At 43.7% G+C, this 18,699-nt stretch overlaps 1 protein-coding gene across 1 annotated transcript in view; it reads right to left on the bottom strand.

The window, feature by feature from the left end:
- TRABD2B (TraB domain containing 2B) overlaps window positions 1-18,699 on the bottom strand; it is a 406,241-nt gene that overhangs the window by 157,702 nt on the left and 229,840 nt on the right. The window contains exon 4 of the mRNA XM_019530624.1: window positions 997-1,171. Coding sequence (XP_019386169.1) covers window positions 997-1,171 — 175 coding nt within the window. The remainder of the gene's footprint in view (window positions 1-996; window positions 1,172-18,699) is intronic.

The following is an 18,699-nucleotide window of genomic DNA, read 5'->3' on the forward strand; positions in this document are numbered from 1 at the left end:
GATCAGCTCATGGTCGCTGTCACCCAGCTTCCCATTGATCACTAGGTTGCCGATTAGGTCGTCCCCCATAGCCAGTACCAGGTCGAGCAGTGCTTTGCCTCTCGTTGGCCCATAGACTTCTTGAGTCAGGATGAAAGATTGAGGATAAAAGATACTGTTTTGATAACTCCCATGAGGATCCTCAGCACCTTGGGCAGGTGAAGTTGAGTGGTGAAATGACTTAAAATGGTACGCTCTATTTAGTTCTGCAAACTAAAGCAAAATAGTCCAACATGTACAAGTCGAATATTTTTTAAAAATTTTGTTTATAAAAAACGAAACAACAACAAAAAATCAATATTTCCAAAATTAATCATGGGATTAAAAGAAAAAGTCTGCCATGGAGTTAAAAGAAAGAAAACAAAGAGTACGAGTAAAGTATCATTCCTCAACACGGCAATGATAGCTGCCTTGAAATCCATTAGACATGAGCACTTACTAAAAGTTAGGCCTAGGAATAACAACTTTGCTGAATCAGGCTATAAAAAAATGTTATTTACCTTTCTTCTACCTTATTTCCAGGATGTTATAAGAATAAAGTATTAGTGGCATACACTGCAGCAATCTTAAGAAATAACTTTAGCAAGTTAGCTTGTTCAAAGTTGGCATGCTGTATCTCCACTAGCTGCAGTCACACTTCTGACTGCATGGTAGGCATGTTAGACACCAATAGCTTTACAAGAGGAAAATAAAATGAGGGTATGCTGGCTGTTGAAATAAATGGTGTACGTGCAAATAGCCTGATGTTTTCATCAAAATCAATTAACCCTACTTCAGAGGAGGAACCTCAGAGCCAGGTCCAGAAAGAGTTAAGAGAGCAAGTAAAGTCTGCCTAAAAATAAATTTCCACAAGGACATTTTCCAAACTGAAGGCCGAATTCTGCCCTCTTTTGAACTCCATTGGTTTCAATTACCGTGTCTGAATAAGTTAACAACAATGGGTATTGTAGTCCATACCTGCTCCAAAAGCAAAGAAGAAGCTCTTGTCCATGTTCTCCTTTAAAAGGGCCATCACTCTTTTCCCCATCCTCTCATTTCTCTTGTAGATGAGCTCCTGTCTGAAGTAGCTGTCTATCTCCTGGGCTGTCACCTGTTCATGGGGCGGAAGGGTTGTGTTGATGAAATTAGGGAGCTGCAACAGAAAGCAATAATGAAAGTCAGTGCCAAAATGTGCATTAAAGAAAAGCCTTTATTAAAACAAGTGGTCTGTAGAAGAACCTTAAAAGTTTTGGTTTTTTCCATTGGGTTTAGCCCAGCACCCAAAACACTATAAGCTTAACTGAAGATTACCTAACCTACACAACCTTCATGGCTCTGTAGACAACAAGGAACAAATCTTGGAAGATTGTACTAAATTCTGCAAGAACTCATTTTTCTTGTGATTCTGGCACTTTTATTGGTCTGGAACTGAAGGGGGAGGTAGAGAGAAGAATGTGAAATAGAAAAGTAAAGAGGAGGCCAGGAAACCAATAGAAATTTAGTGACTTGGACTTGTTCCAAGTTTGCTTAGCATTTTGGCTGAAAGATCAAGTCAACCTTTACTTTATTCCTACATAAGATTGATTTTATGTATCACTTTTAGGTCAGTTTCTGAAAATCTTATGCTCATTAAACTATATATTTGTTAAATACAGTTTATTGGCTAATTTATAACAGAGTAACTCCTACAATCCATTCTCAGTCTAAATCACTTCTGACATAAGTAAAAACCAAAAGGTTTGTCCATTGTACTATGGCTGGTGTTTGATAAATCTAGATAACCTTGAACAGAGGAGTGTTTGAACACTAGAAATGGTCTGGATACTCAAAGACCTAATTAAAAGAAAACTTCTGACTAGGACCATAAAAAAACAAACAAAAAAGAGAAAATTACTAGAAAGGAACACCTTTTGCTCAGTATTTCTGGCCAAGCCCAAAGCTGGAATCACCAAGAATCTCACAATTAATCCAGATCGCGCTGGAAATTTAGCCAGTTTTTTCAGATATCAAATGAACCAAATACACAGGGATATGTTTGAGATTATTTTAATTGATTGCCAATAACTTCAGTGTTTGTTATTCCACATCTCATGAACATAGGATTTTAGGTTCCTGGAAACATCAGTATGTTGCAATATAGACATAGTCGTGGTAATGTAGGCATGACCGACATTGTCTCACTGGGACAACGCAAAAACAGAAGTAATGATGAAAAGAAAGAATGTCTTCCCATCTTGATTTACTGAACCACCCTGCTGCCTACACTGACATCCCTCCTTAGGGACTAACTGTTATTTTTCTGACTTATTGCCTTGTCTGGGTTGCCTAGCGTGGTTCGACTTCTTCACTGAGTCTTCAGAAAAAAGCCCCTCTCCATGGTGTACCTTATACTGTATTCAGTGTATTGGCAGCACCTAACTAATAATTATGATGATAAGGATGATGATTGGGGCTGCCCTTGTGTCTCTGACCTTCTTCCTGTGGCATAATGTAGATATTTTTCTCCTATTGGGGACTACGGCATGCCAGGAGATGGCTGTTTTTGTGCACCTTTTGGGCGCACACGCTGATTAAACACACGCTGATTAAAAAGACTTCAAACCAACAGTACACTTTAATTTTCTTATGGTGTTTCTTTTTTTATACAATCAAGATTTTCATGCAGAAATTTTCTATTTGATGGAAATTACTTTTCCATTGGAAAATAATTATGATGGAAAATTCCTCACCAGCTATAATCACCATGCCCCTTCATACTTATCCAGGTACTTACAATGTATGAGTGCATTTCAAATATTAATGGACTAAGAGTTATAGTCCCCCTAGGAGGTATGGAAGTATCATTACCTCAGTTTTACAGATGGGAAACCAAATAGAGCTAAATACTTTGGTTTCGTTCCTCGAGGTTAATTGATATATCAAAGGCACAGACCAATTTCTCCATTGAGCCTACATCCCTGAACTTCTAGTACAATTCCTTACTAATAAATCCTGTGGTCTGGGGTGCAAAGTAACTAAAGTTTCCTCCAGTGTGGGGGATGGAGGGGAGGGGGCAGGACTATTACCACTTCTGCACTTACATAGCTTGTCATACTGTTGGCACATATCCAACTCATATATAACAAGAACAAGACAAAGGGTAGAGGTGTTTTGGGTTGATAATTCTTTTGTTTCCCAAGATCATCCTAATTAAATGTCTCTACTAGGATGCCTCTAGAAGAAAAAAATAAGGTGGCAATATAATAGAGAAATAAAAAATTGTAATGGGAAACCCTTCTTGATAATAGCTCCCCTTCAGAAATGATTGACAGTTCTTGCCAGAAAAAAACAGTGTGATTGTAGCCTGCATGTTCATTGCTCTACTACCCTGCTGGTCTTGAGCTTTGCAGCATTCTCCTGCACATCCTGAGTCAAATGGTTTCATAGGGGACTGAATTATTTGCAGAGGTTTCCCATTGTCTAGTTACACGGGTCCTGCAGTAATAACACATCCCAAATGATGGATGGTGATTTGCTCCCTGAACATCTGAGTCCTGCTTCTGGAGATCAGCATCAGAATTTGAATCCAGGACTTCCATCCCCTGCTTCTAAAATCATCCTGGGTTTGAACCCATGACCATCAGCAGCAGCCACTACAGTTTAAAACTATAAAAACAACTCTATCACTTAGCAGCAGTAGTAAACTATTATCTTTTAGTTGATCCACCACTGGAGGGATATGGAGAGGGATGTTGTACATACTTTGGCAGCATGTTAGACATGTATGCATCACAGATGGAAATGTTATGTATAAGATTATCTTGTATTTATATTTTTAGAAGATAAATATAATGTAGATAAGATAAATATATATTTATCCTGAACTGTAACAAAAAGAATTCAAGAAACAAGAGGGAGAGGGAGTGATGGAAATGCAGGGCCACTTAGTAGGGGGCACACAGCCCATTTTGGTGAATTCTTGAGGCCATGCTTTATAGTAACAGTTTAAAAAAAATTAAATCCCGCCTGTGGTTAACAGCTCGCTAATTGCATGCGACTGTTTCTTGAGTTCCTGATCCCTGTCTGGTGGTTAAGGAGGGAAAAGCCTCCATAAATCAATGGGAACAGCTGCCTCCTTAGAGCCAGGCATGGTGTATGTCACAAACTGTAGAAAGGAACGGAGATATAGGGAGAAGTGTAGATGATTAATGGAGCAGACGTGGAGGCTCGGAGTGTGGTTGCACTACTGTGAACAGCCATACATACTTCGGTCATTTATCTTCTCCGCTCCCACAGCCCCTGTCTTTCTGAAGCGATGGGGCAGTCATGTTAAGTGTAGTGGTCATTAAAAATATAATAATTTACAACGTGCTTAAGGAGATTGGGTTGTGTTTCCAGTGATGACTCTTAAATGTGGCCCTTCCTCTTATTCTTTGGAGAAGCATGGAAAAAGATTATGAAACCTGGTGCTTGATTTAAAATTAGCAAAGCCTTGCCTGCTGAAAAGGGAGGAAAAGCTGACTCCCTTTTTCCACATGCTGCTTGGTCCACTGCTGTTAAACCCGACAATCCTCATGTGTAAGAAAATCTGGAGTCAATAAATAAAAAAATAAACAAGCAAAGGTGCCTCTGGAGTCTCCAGGAAGGATCATGACTGGTCTTAGAATCATTGAATCATAGAAAAGGAGGGCTGGAAGGGACCTGAGGAGGTCACATCTAGTCCAACCTTCTGCTCAAAGCAGAGCCATCCCCAACTAGATCATCCAAGGCAAAGTTTTGTCTAGCCGTGTCTAACCTCCAAGGATGGCAGACTTGGAATGTTTTAGGTTGATTAAAATTCTGACATCACATATTTTGACATTTCTCAATTTTTTCCCCTGAATTTCTGGCCCATAACAAATTAGAAAATTCACATTTTCATTCTAATTTAACTTTTCATTTTCTCAGAAGCAAATGTTGAAGAGTCAGAATTTGCTACAAGAAATAAAAGTCTAAAGTTGCTCAGTTCTAGTAATGGCCTCCATTCTTTTTACCTTTCTCAAGCCAATCTATACTTTTTCACTTAGAGTAAGAACATCCCTTGGAAATTGTCTATAAGAAAATACTTGGTCTCCTAAGATGCTTGGCCTTTAACCTACATATCACATTAATAATCTTGAAAGGCTTTGTTTAAGACTTGTGGATGAAGGGAGGAGATGGAAGGACAGAAGATAAATTAATTCTTGATTCTGCGGTACTTACCCATAACATGTGGGTGCCCCTGTAGAGTTGACGTGTAACTCAAGTTGGGTACATAGTTAAGAGTTTGCAATACTGATGGCCTCAGCCCATAATCCTTTATCACTGAGGTCAGTGGAAACTTTAGGGAAGGGAAAGATAAAGTATTGGCACTAGCCAGTAAGTGGTTCAATTTCCTAGTCTGCTATAAACAGTCTGTGGGATTGTGGGTAAATCATAGAATCAGAGACAATGAGGGTTGGGAGGGATCTCAGGAGGTCACATCTAGTCCAACCCCTGCTCCAAGCAGACAGCTCCAACTACATCATCCCAGACAAGGCTTTGTCTAGCCAGGTCTTAAACACCTCCAGTGATGGAGAGTCCACAACCTCTCTGGATAACCTATTCCAGTGCTTTACTACCCTCCTAGTGAGAAAGGTTTTCCTAGTATCCAATCTCAACTTCACTTGCTGCAACTTGAGCCCATTGCTCCTTGTTTTGTGATCTGCCCCCACTGAGAACAGTCCAGCTCCATCCTTTTTAGAATCACCCTTCAGACAGTTGAAGGCAATTATTAAATGCCCCCTCAGTCTAGCAGGAATCTCACCTAAGTTCACATCCTTAAAGGTATGGGGCTAACTCCCCTTGGAATTAATGGGAAATCATTGATTCCAATGGGAGTTAGGAGCCTAATATCTAAGATTTTGGTCATAGTTCCTCTGTACGTCAATCATCCTTCTGTAAAATGAATATAAATGGTAGTTCTCTACCCGAAGACAAATGTTAGACAGAAAAAAATGGCTATGTTTTATCATTGCTGGGATGCAAGTACCTAGAAAGAGGTCCTTTGTCAAAGATGATGCCAAGGATTTGGGCCTGAACAACAAGTCTTGTGGCTTCCAGCATTGCATGCAAGCCTTAAGAATGACATAGTTTAGCAAATCACACTAGCTGGGTCTCAACAACTGCACCGATCTTTTGAGTCCCGGTCCAATGCCTTGACCAGACTATACTGCTTCCATTAACAGAATGACTTCACAGCTGACCATTGCACTGCCAATCATGGGACTCATGATCCAGGTGCCCCAAATGATGGTGATGAGCTTAAAAATCACAATGGTTAAAATAAAAATAAAGGTTGAGGTCTCTTTTATGGACCTTGTTTGGGAGTCTTTTGCAAGATCTTCTCTTGGTGTGTATATATGGGGCCAGCTTCTATTCCAACTATTAGGTGTGTGGAAGGACACCGTGTGTTCCTGTCACTTTAAGGCCCTGGAGCTGGTAGCCACCAGGTGCCTAATGAGGGAAGCCATTTTAGGTTCAGGGCTGCCCATATAAACAGGCCAGCTTAGCTACAATGGGTCAGGTAACAACATTGCCTGGCCAGAGGGCTGCTGAGTTTCATCCAAAGGTAAGGGAGGAGCTGTAGGGGATGGTAGGAGGCTCCTGGTCCTGGGCATGACCTAAAACTGCATCCTTCCGAGAATGGGTGGCCTGCTGGGGCTCTCAGTGGTGAGAGGAAATGCCAATCCAGTGATCACCCCGGTGAAAGGCGGGTTGGGGCACCTTAACCCCTAGCCCCACCACTGGGTGGGTAACCCCTTTATGTGGAGGGCCCAGAGGGTGGACCTGGAAGGAGTGAGGGGTTAGAGACTCTGACCTGATTGAGAGAGTACCCTCAAATGGCCCATGCTGGGGCCAGGACCAGACTGGTCAAAAGGGCCAGGGGCCCACCAGGAGGGATGCCTGAGAGCTGAGGGCCAGGGGTTCTGACTAGTCTGCAGGTGGGCCAGGGTTGGTAGCCAAAGGTCCCGGGGGGGACCACACCCGAGAGCGAAAAATGGCTTCAGGGAGCTACATAGCTTGTATGAAGGCAGATGAAGCCGCCTGATGAGAGGACTCTAGGTTGGGCTTCAGTCAGAAGGATTCTGGGGCCCAGTGTGGGGCCGGTGATAATGAGAACACCTAGATGCCATCTGTGAGGCTTGGGCTGTGGTGTAGGGGAGGAATGGAGCAGCAGATAGTGCCCCTTGGCATCAGGGCAGAAAATGGGCAGCCTCCTACTTAATTAAGAACTTTATTAATCAACTAAGATCAAGGCGTGGTGGGCGAGAAGGTGGGCGGTTGGCCCAGAAACAAGTGGGTGGGCCATGTGGTGATCGGCCCTGGTAGGCCCCCTGTTACAAGGTGCATAAATGGACTTATACACCCCATGTAATTTTATTGCACCCTACTCAGGTGCCTGAAAAACACTAAATACAACAGGTGATTACTTTTCCTCCTTCTCCCAGCTTTTCTATGATTCAGTTTTGAGGGTAAGATGATGGTATGTTATCAATAAATGCTGCATGAGCAGTCCACAGGCTGAATCAGGCTCCACACTGTCCTCACGCATCAACATTGTTGGTCTAGGTCTCTCTGAATCCTAACCCTACCCTCCAGTGTATCTACTACTCCCTGCAGCTTGGTGTCATCTGCAAAATTGCTGATGGGTGGTACATGAGGTCCAGGGGACCATGCCACCTCCACCAGGCTCTGCAGCCCTGCTGTACCACTGCCCAGCCAGAATTGGGCTCCAGGGTCCTGCTGTGTCCCTGTCTGGCCCCCACATGCCAAACACTGGGCCCTACAACATCCTGCATACCCAATCTAGCACTCATGGCCATGGCCCATGGAGCTCCCCAGAGGATCTATGGGGAGCTACACAGGCTGGAAGAAATGGTGTCAGGAGCTGGATCTGGGTGATAGGCTGGGGTTTAAGTACCCCTGCTTTAATGCAGGGATGTTCTGGATACCCAGCTGCCACTCCCCACATTGCTCTCACAGTAATGGTAGCTGGAGCACTTGGGCTCCCTGTCCTCTCTATGGCTTTCCCTGCCTGCCCCTGCCCCAGAAAGCAGGACAGTGAAGTGTGGCATGGCTAGGAGAGCTGAGGGTGACCCTGGGGCTTCTAGGAGCAGAGTGCGGCAGTAGAAAGGGCCACCCACACAGGTATGGGTTACAATGCGGAGGGGAGGGCAGGTACACAGTGAGGTGGTGGGGGTCTCTCATGTGATGCAGCAGGGAGGTGGGGGGCATCCTCACGGCATGCAGCCTGGGGGGCCTGATGTGGCCTGAAGGCATGCAGTCCCCACTGGTGCAGCCTATGAGGCACTCAACTGGAGCTTGAAGTTGGACAATGCTGCATTCACTGATTTTATGTATATGGGTATGTGATTACGTATGCATGTGCATATGTGTATATATGGTATGTTTCTGAATGTGTGCATGTGTAAAATGTATAAAAGTGTATATGAACATTCATCCATCTATATATATATACACACAGATGTATGAATATACATACACACGTATGTATGTATGTGTGTGTGTGTATATATACTAGTACACTACCATGCACACACACACATAATGAGAAAATGATAAAATCACACAAGTTGACAGGACTGGCTTGACAGGATTATAAAGACCATAGGCAGAGTCTTGAAGAGTTGGTTAACTCTTTTGAGCAATTGAGTTATTCTAAGTTTACACCAGTATTTTTTATTTTTTGGTAAGAGGCAAATATTTGAGCCTCTCTTATCATGGCTTTAAAAGGGCAGGTAGTTTACTGATAACCAGCACTGACAAGGCATTAATTTTTATTGCAATGCTACAAAATATACTACTTGGAAGACACCTGTTTGCCTCTGATTTATGGGCTGCTATAACATCTGGCAGAATAATCCACAGTTACATTAGGCTGCAACCTAAAGCATTCCAGTAGTGCATGCCAAATGGACGGTGGGTGTGGCCAGAATAAGGATAAAGCTGACGTTGGTTTGTGGTTGCTGAAGGGATGAATGCTGGTGCTGCCCCTGCTGACTCAACTGTTTCAAGCTCCAGGAGTCATGAGTTTTCTTCTAAAGGGTTCCTCGCTAGCCAAGAAAGGAGCCAAGATTAATCACCTTCTGCTGATTAATCTGGTGGGGTCAAAACTGGCTCCTTCCAAACACATCAACTCCCAGATCATTACACAAAAGTGAGAGAAAGGACGTTATAAAGAAGCTCAAAGGAGCTATGCAGAGAGGTATGCCGTCTAGGGTGCCATGTTGTTAATCTTAACAACTGTCTGCCAGCTACAGAAATCCTCAATTTACGAGCGATTTTTAAGATCAAAAAAGACAAAGAAATATTAGAAGGTATGCATGTGAAGTAAGCTTTTACGATTTTTCAGAGAAATGAGCTTATCAACCCCATTCATCTCCCTGTGGCAAAAGCAATTTTGTTGAGAGAGAGAACAAAATCTTGAGTTGGTCCCAAAGAGGTGGTTTCTGTGTTCGGAGGTAACTTTCCACAGGATAGCTTGCCTTGTGGCAGGCATCCTGTCAGCATGGTGCCCTGTTGGGAGGCTATCTGTTTTCAAGTTATGCCCAGATCAAGGAGAAAAACAGGCGACCCGATCACCTTTCCTGTCCCCCTTACCATGGCATCTGAAGCAGGATAAAATCTACTTTCTCTCAACCATGTTAAGATCTTATGTTGGGAAGAAATTATCCTACATCTGTCTGATATAGGATTCTTATCTCTGGAGCACATGCTATTCCCAGGGACAGGATATTAGACTGATTAGGCCTCCAATCTGATCCAGCCTGATAATTACTGTTTGTGTCCTATAAGGTGCAAGACAGTGGTGAATCTGTGGTAGAAAAGAGGCTGAGCAGGAGAAGGGAGAAGGTGGGATCATTCCCACAATTTATTAGATGCAGAAGAGGGCATGGCCAGATGCATACTGTGAGGATTGTATATCTTTAATATAGAGGCAGAGCCAGAGATGGAGAGAGAGACTAATGGCTGTTTGTATCCTGTTACGATGAATCACAGAGTCATAGAAAACGAGGGTTGGGTGGGACCTCAGGAGGTCACATCTGCTCCAAGCAGGACTAGCCCCAACTAGATCATCCCAGCCAGGGCTTTGTCCACCTGGGTCTTAAAAGTCTCCAAGGATGGAGATTTCACACTCTCTCTGGGTAACCTGTTCTAGTGCTTTACTACTCTCCTAGTGAGAATTTTTTTTCTTAATACCTAAGCTAAACTTCCCTTGATGTGACATGAGCCCATTGCTCCTTGTTCTGTCAGCTGCCACCACTGAGAACAGGCCAGTTTCATCTTCTTTGGAAACACACTGCAAGTACTTGAAGGCTGCTATTAAATCCCCCTCAGTCTTCTCTTCTGCAGACTAAATCAGCTCAGTTCCCTCAGACTTTCCTCATAAGTCATGTGCCCCAGCCCCAGAACCTTTTTGTTGCCTTCTTCTGGAAACTCTCCAATTTGTGCACATGCTTTCTGTAGACCCCAAACTGGACACAGGACTCCAGATGTGGCCTCACAAGTGTGGAATAGAGGGGAATAATCACTGCCCTTGATCTGCTGGCAATGCTCCTACCCGTGCAGCACAGGATGCTGTTCGCCTTCTTGGCAACAAGGGCGCACTGCTGGCCCACATTCAGCTTATTGTCCCCTGTCACCCCCAGGTCCTTTTCTGCATAGCTACTGCCCAGCTAGTCAGCCCCCAGCCTGTCCCGATCCATGGGATTGTTTTGTCCTAAGTGCAGGACTTCGCACTTGTCCTTGTTGAACCTCTTGAGATTTCTTTTGGACCAATCCTCCAATGTGTCGAGGTCTCTCTGAATCCTAGCCCTGCCCTCCAGTGTTATCTACTGCTCCCAGTAGCTTGGTGTCATCTGCAAACGTGCTGATGGGTAGACTCTATGTCATCTTCCACATCACTGATGAAAATATTGAACAAAACTGGCCCTAGGACTGACACGTGATATTGGCTTCCAACTAGACATTTAATAAAGACACCTCTTTGTAAAATTGGCTCCTGCCTCAGTGAACTGAACCCACAACATAACATATACCGGCTCTGGGGTCTTCTGAGATAGAAGCTACTTCTGCTGCTGGAGTGGTTTATAGGGGCTATAGCGTAACAAGAACATCTGGTCTGGTACCTAAGTTGATCCCAAACCTAAAAACACTAAACATATTTATGATCCTGCTTCATAGATGTTGTTCCAGTTGTCTCTCAAAGTGCACAGCAGTACACAGAAAAGTCCCCACACATTGTTCAGCCAGAAAGCTACATTTTAAGTTTGAGAAACGTGAGTGAAAATAACATCTCCTCTACCTATAATTGCACTCACTCCCAACCAAAACTTCCTTGTTCTAACTAGTCCTTCAGGAAGCACTTCAAGCATTGTTGCAATAGCCCTGAATAAGTCAGTATCCCAGGCCCCATTTTGAGCTACATGACAAGGTCCTAGTGAGGGTCATTAACAACCAGAAACCTGTAAAACTTAGTTTTGGTGCCCAAGTTGAACCAAAATCAAGTTCTAAAATTAGCACACAATGTACTGTAGGTGGGCTACTTGGCAGTAGAAAAAACCCAGAAGACGACACTCACCCGGTTTTTCTGCCCAAGGTACTACAAAGCAATTAAGAGGTAGATTGGCAGCTGGTGGCCCCATGTCCCAGATATAAAAAATATCAGATTAGCCCACTAGAGCAGCTAGGACAGTGGCAACTGAATGGCTGAAGCTATTCTCCCAGGTGGGGCTGCCACAGGAAATATTCACAGACCAAGGCACTGTATTCATGTCATGGCTGGTACAGGAGGTGTGGTCCCTCCTGCAAATCCACTGATTCTGAACCTCACTCTACCACCCATAGACAGATGGGCAAGTGGCACAGTTTAATCAGAATTGAAAGGGGTTGCTAAAAAAGTTTGTGTGGGTGGAACCTCAAAAGTGGGATATGTTGCTCCCATATTTGCAATTCAAGAACTTCCCCAGACCTGGGGGGAATATCTGAAACAAGTCGGGGGGTACTACAATCACTTCAAGATGCAGGTCTTAGGGCAAACTGAACAAAATGCAGGCTCAGTTGTATGGACACAAAGTATTTTTGCAACACTGTGAGTCATGGGGAGATCCAGGCCCTTATTGAGAAGGTGAGAGCCTTAATAAAAACCCTTATGCCCAAGACAAAATAAGTAGCTGAAACCCTTTCTTGGACTAGCTAATTATCAGTGATTTAAAACCTGATAACTTTTAACATACAGAAATCAAGGAGAAAGAGCCCACATCCTACCTATAGGCTCAGCAGTGCTATACTCACTAACACAATGACCAAAAGAGACTTGCGGGTCATGATTGACCACAAGATGAACATGGGTCACCAATGCAATGCTGCAGCTGGCAAAGCAAAAAATACCTCTGGCTTGCATCTACTGATGCATCTCAAGCAAGTCGCAAGATGTTATGCTTCCACTATACTCGGCCTTAGTGAGGCCGCAGCTGGAGTACTGCATCCAATTCTGAGGTCCACACTTTCAAAAGGATGTGGAGAAGCTTGAGAGAGTCCAGAGGAGAGCCACAAGCATGATCAGAGGGCAAGAGAGTAGGACTTATGAAGAGATACTGAGAGGCATGGGACACTTTAGCTTGAAAAAAAGGAGGCCTGGGGGGGACTTGGTGGCAGCCTGTAAGTATATCAGGGGTGTGCATCAGGATCTGAGAAAACTTCTGTTCACCATGGCACCCCAAGAGAAGACATGGTCCAAAGGTTTCTATCCATTGGAAGATCATTTTAAACTGGACGTAAGGAAAAACTTCTTTACTGTCTGAGTCTCCAGAGTCTGGAATAGACTCGCCCAAGAAGTGATGCAAGCACCTACTCTGGATGCGTTCAAGAAGAATTTGGATGATTATCTGACCCCCCCTGACTTCCTGCCCCTTGGGCAGGGGGCTGGACCCAATGATCTCATGAGGTCCCTTTCAGCCCTAATGTCAATGAAATCTATTTATTCCATGCTCCTCCTCCATAACTGCCCCTCTGACTGACAAACTACACAACACGGCACCCTGGGTGGTAGAGTGGTCCTTGGTATGCATGGAGGCATTTGGAGAAATTAAAAGGATATTTTTGGCACCCATATTGCATAGCCCAGATTTTGAACACCAGGCCATCATACAGACTGATTCCTCAAAGAGGTCTTGGAGCTGTTCCTTCACACAACTTTGAGGATGATGAACACCGTATCCTGTATATGAGCCAAAAACTCCTATCCTGAGAGCAGAAATGTTCAGTCAATGACTTCCCACTTCATGGGGAGGCATTCTTATTCAACGCCCTCTGTTATTACCTCCTAGGAGCCCCCTTCACACTGGTGACAGATCATGCACCTCTAACCTGGTTGAAGGCAATGCGGGATACCAACTCCAGGCTCATGTGTTGGCACCTGGCTTTACAGCCCTACGCACTCGGGATCTGCCATTGATCTGGGACTACACATGTGAATGCACTTCTCCTGTGAAGTGGGGACATTAAGTGTGGAAGAATGAGGCTCTGACTTCATTCTTGAGTGGGGAGGTAGGTAACATGGTAGCCTGTCCACATAGGGGAAGGCAGCTAGTTAAACTGAAGGGATGCAGCTGTGGGGGAGGTTAATGAAGACATGGCTTATTGGGAAACCAAAACCCCAAGAGGCAGAATCAGTGGGAGAGGTGGAGGAGATGCACCAGAGGCAGGAGACCTCTGAGCTATGCGGAGGACAAGCCTGAGGAAGGAAGGCTGAGGCCACAGCAGACCCATCCCAGGGTCCAACGCAATAGGGTTTTTATTTGCTTAGTTTGTGTGATGAAAGACTGTATATGCCTGGGGCAGGCTGGGAGGCACCCCAGAGAGCAAAGGCCAGCAGGTTTAAAGGCTGTATACTACTGAGGCTAGTTGAGAGATGCTCAGGGAAGGAGCAAAAGCCTGTCTGGAAAGCCCCAAGGCAGCAACCTGCTCCAAAGTACCTGAACTAGAGTCCTACTCTTCCCCTCCTTCCACCACTCACTGATCCTGTGCATGCAAACCTAAGAAAAGCAGAGCTAAAACCGTGGGCTGTGTAGCTCATGAACACCTTGAGGGTGATATGTTTATTCCCTCTAAAAGACTTTCAACAAATCCCAGAGAAGTCGTGACCCCCGTGTATGTTTTCTATTTATTTTTCCACACCAGTTAAATAGTCACTTTCCGAGCACTTAAAGAAAAAGAAAGCAACATTGCGCCCCCCTCTTCCCCCGACCCCACCATTGGTAGCAATGCCAAAGTATGCAGCCAGCCCCTCTATCCGAATGACTGTTTTGATTAAAGAAGTCTTAACAAAACATTGTTGGAACGATGAGCGCAGTCCCTTTCTGCATGCTTCACCCAAGTATGCTGCGTATACTTAGGACCAGATTATTAAGATCTCTGTATTAATTGAATAAGGATGGCAAACCTCCGGTATAAGCAGAATAAAAGTCGGGCTTAGTTTTGAGGGTAGCCTTTAATGCTTAATAATATCTCTTCCAAAATCCAAAAAGATACAGGTTTTTTTGTTTAATGAAAACCTGCATGGGCTGCATACATGCAAACATATGGAAAAGCTCAACTTTTTCTTTTTCTATTTCTTTTCCAAGCCCTTTGTTTCCTTTGACAGAACATTTCTGCTAAAACCATGGCCACTGAGATGCCAAGATACCTGAGTGAGGATCCTGATCAAAGGAAGGGACCTGAGGCCAGGAAGTTATTTTGTTTGACTATTTAACCATTTCTTTCTTTCTTTCTTCCAAAGACATTTTTTGTTTTACCCTTTGCTACCATCTGGGTGAACAGCTGGTCAGTTAGGACAGTCCAGGGAAGAACAGGTCTTTGCGAGCAGGTGCTCTCCAGGCTCAAGTAGGAAATGATGGTTTGCTGTTCCACATCTCTGCTTTGTACAATGTTCACAGCTGCACTTGAATGTAAAATTTGCAGCAGGATTTTACAGCAAAAACAAATGTGCGATCCAACTGAGACCATTGAAAATATCTGTGAAATTCCACACAACAGAGCAAGCAGCATAATACGAACTTGGAGAGTGATAGCCATCTTGAATCGGAACTGGCATGAGACAGGATTGGAAGCAAGAGACTCTTCTGCTTTTGTATAGTAGACCTGGTGCCATGAACTTTTCTAATGAAGACAAGGTATTAGGTCAGCCCAACTAGAGTGAACCTAGCAGATATGCAGACATTTGCCCCAGACCACTTGAAGCCTCTTGGAAGTTGCATAAAATTGTCTTTTAGGGCAGGATTCTCAGGATGGAAAATGGAGGAATGAAAAAGACTGAGAGTTCTCCCTTTTCTCTGGGATCCAAGATTTTTTTTAAAAAGAGCCTAATTCTGCTCTACATCCATGCATAAAAACCCACAGTCACTTAATGAAAGTCAGCAGAGTCACCCAGTATAGGTAAGAACCCGGAGCAATGACACTTGGAAACAATTTCTTTACACACAGGACAATACCGTTGCACCGGGTATGAGCCATTCTGGTATCTGACTTCTGGGCTCCAAGCATAGATCAGGCAGGATATATCAGCACAGAATAGAGCAGACAGAAAGAGAGATGATCTGACCTTTCATATTCACTCCTCGGTAATCCAAGCAGACACATGGTAACAGTGGCAGACCATGAAAAATTGTACCAAAAGGCATGTGGCAGCCTGCTCTTTCTTGTATAATGCTTGAATTCTGATCCTGCCAAGTCAGAGCAGGCAGTCAAATATTTTTTTTTCTTATAATGAGGTGACAAAAATGTCCTCTGGATCTCACACAAAAGAGAAACAGCATCTCATAGACTTAAGCCACTATATATTGTTAAAAGACTAACAAATCCTTCCTGTTTCCTTTGAACTAGCAGGATTAAATAAGTCATTCCAAAGAAAACTTCATAAACCGAGTTCCTTAAAAATAGGAAACAGCTCAAATGCTTCACAACATAAGTACAACAATCTACAGAGAGCTGCATGCTACTGTCTCCACTAGGTTGCATTCCCCATTATCCTGTCCCCTTTTATCATTTGTACAATGAAGCTGATCGATATTTCTCCAACATTATATTTGGATTTTTCGTAAAACAACCGTCTTTTCTGCAAGTGATTTTTTTTTTTTTGGTGGGGGGGGCGGGGTGGTTTGAGAAACCTTTTGACCGAAGCATTTGTTCGGCTCGCTCTCCTCCAGCTGGAGCAGAGGAAACTGAAGTTGGAGATTAGGGAGAACTTTCTGCCTAGGAGGGTGGTCATGCATTGAAACAGCAGGGCTGTGCAAGTGGGCAGCGATCTGATCCGGCTTTGGATCTGGCCATTTTGGATGGCAGTGATCCAATCCAGAGCTCCAGACTGGGTTTATGCTTTGATGCGGCCAAAGCAGCTCCGAAGCTTCAGAGCTGCCTCGGAGATCCGGCCGTAGGGTATAATGGGGAATCAATAAAATATCTATGACTTTGTTGTTTTTTATCTGATTTGGATGAAACTTGCAGGGGTGGTAGAATCTCCTGAGAGCATGAAGTCTGCCAAGCTGCAGGGATGGTGGCCTCTGCTGCAGCCATGAATCCTGACAACTGTTGAGGAGATCGGTGCAGGGCGGTTCTGGGGCCCTGTACCCCTAGCTGCTGATGGGCAAAACTCGTGATATGGGTGCTTGTGCAACTGACTGTGTCTGTCTTGGGGCGGTTGATTGTCTGTATCGATTATTTACTTTCCTTAGTCTCTACTTCTGTTCATGTTAATTGATGGCAATTAACTGGCTACATTAGCTAGGTACTGTGTACTGAGCTGGTCCCTGAGTGAATCACGATTGATTGGTAACTGCTAACACAGTAGCTTAGCAGCCAGGCCTGCAGTAGTGTCTCCCATGCCCCAAGACAGAGACAGTCATTCCCACAAACACCCATGGCATGAGTTTTGCCTGTCAGCAGCTCAACCCCCCTGTACTGATCTCCTTGACCGATCTCCCTGGCAGGCATCGTGGCTGCAGCAGGGGCCACCATCCCTGCAGCTTTCACCCTGCTGCACCTTAACCTGTGTCACATCAAAGTGTCCAAAGCTTCTCAGGATCCAAAGCTCTGTCCAAGCCTCACACAGTCCTGTGAAACAGGCTACCTAGAGAAATTGTGCAATCTCCATCCCTGAAAATTTTCAAGAGCCAGGGCATGATCTAGATGGCCTCATGAGGTCCCTTCCAGCTCTACTTTCCTATAATTTGGTGAACTCTTTCTACGTAAAATGTATAAGAAAGAAATAAGGCCAGAATGGAACCACAAAACTTAAGAAAATTATCTGAAATTGAAATTTTGGAAACAGAAAGCTTCCATTAAAAAAATTCAGGGCTACAATGAAACTCCTTTGAAGTTGTGTGATATAGTTTGTTTTGACTTTGTTGACTTTTTTCATGATGAATGAGTGCAGTTTTCCAGCAAGGTTTCCAGAACTACACACATGACCCGAGTCAAAGTTGTAGATAACTCAGGTCTGGTATTTTGGAGGAGCTTAAGGTTTTGAGGATCCAGAGTTTAGATACAGGTAAAAGTAGAGTAGAAAAGTATAATCCTACCACAAAGGGTGGATGCTTACAAGTGCAAGGGAGATAATATTGGCCTAGAAATGTCCTTCCCTTAATTGCAAGAAGAGGGTAGGTAGGTTCTTCTATTGACTTCCAAGACCAAGTGTTGCTCTGAATAAACATGTTCACATTTAGGGCCAACAGGCTTATTTTGGTGAGTTCTTCTGGCTTTGGTAGAAACACATGCCACGCAAAGGCTGCATTGCTGACTCCTTGTCTCGTACTTGAATCAGAATTTCTTGTGTTGAGTCACTGGGACTGTTCTGAACTAAGCTGTATTGCAAAAACTAATGACTTCCTTTGTAAAGTCAAGATGCTATGGCAGCTTGTGTGCACTGCGTTATGTCTGAAGGTGATAAGATGTTTCCAGAGGGTCTCGTTTCAATAACTATGCATTTGGTGTACAGATTTATTTTCTTTTACCCTTGATAAAACTCCATTCCTTGGACAAATCAGGGGGTGGCTTATCATTCAACACTCTACCTAATGGTTTCAGTTGTGTGTTTTGTATTTATTGTAGCTGAAGCATTCCACAGATACTTTTCATTGACTAGATTTGGAAGCAAGCCAGATATCCTGTTGGATTTACCCAGCACTATAATGTAGGGAAATTAATAACATAATTACAATTATCAGGACCCTTAAATCTTAAAGGACAGGTTTAAGTGAAGAATGCTCTGATAACATATTTAAAAGGATATGTAACACAGTCTGATGATTTATAGACTGCAAACATATTGTATGACAAGGCACAAAAGCTTTTCTTTTGGGGGGTGGGGGAGCTAATGACTTTGAAGTGATATGAATTTATACATCTTGAATTTCACATTATCAGAAGCACCAGAAGTAGGCTGCCAAAATATTGACTCATCATAAGCCATACAATTTGCTGGGCCAAGCTGGAAAAAAAAAATCGATGGAAGATGGTTGCCACACTGGACAGCGGGTGGGGAAGCCTAGGAACTATTCCTGACTGTCATGAACCTGCTAGTGGACTTTGAGCAAGCCATATCCCAGTTCTGTATCCAGCACCATA

Source organism: Crocodylus porosus, unplaced genomic scaffold (genome assembly GCF_001723895.1).
Source record: "Crocodylus porosus isolate Cpor-Errol unplaced genomic scaffold, CroPor_comp1, whole genome shotgun sequence".
Classification (NCBI taxonomy): Eukaryota; Metazoa; Chordata; order Crocodylia; family Crocodylidae; genus Crocodylus; species Crocodylus porosus.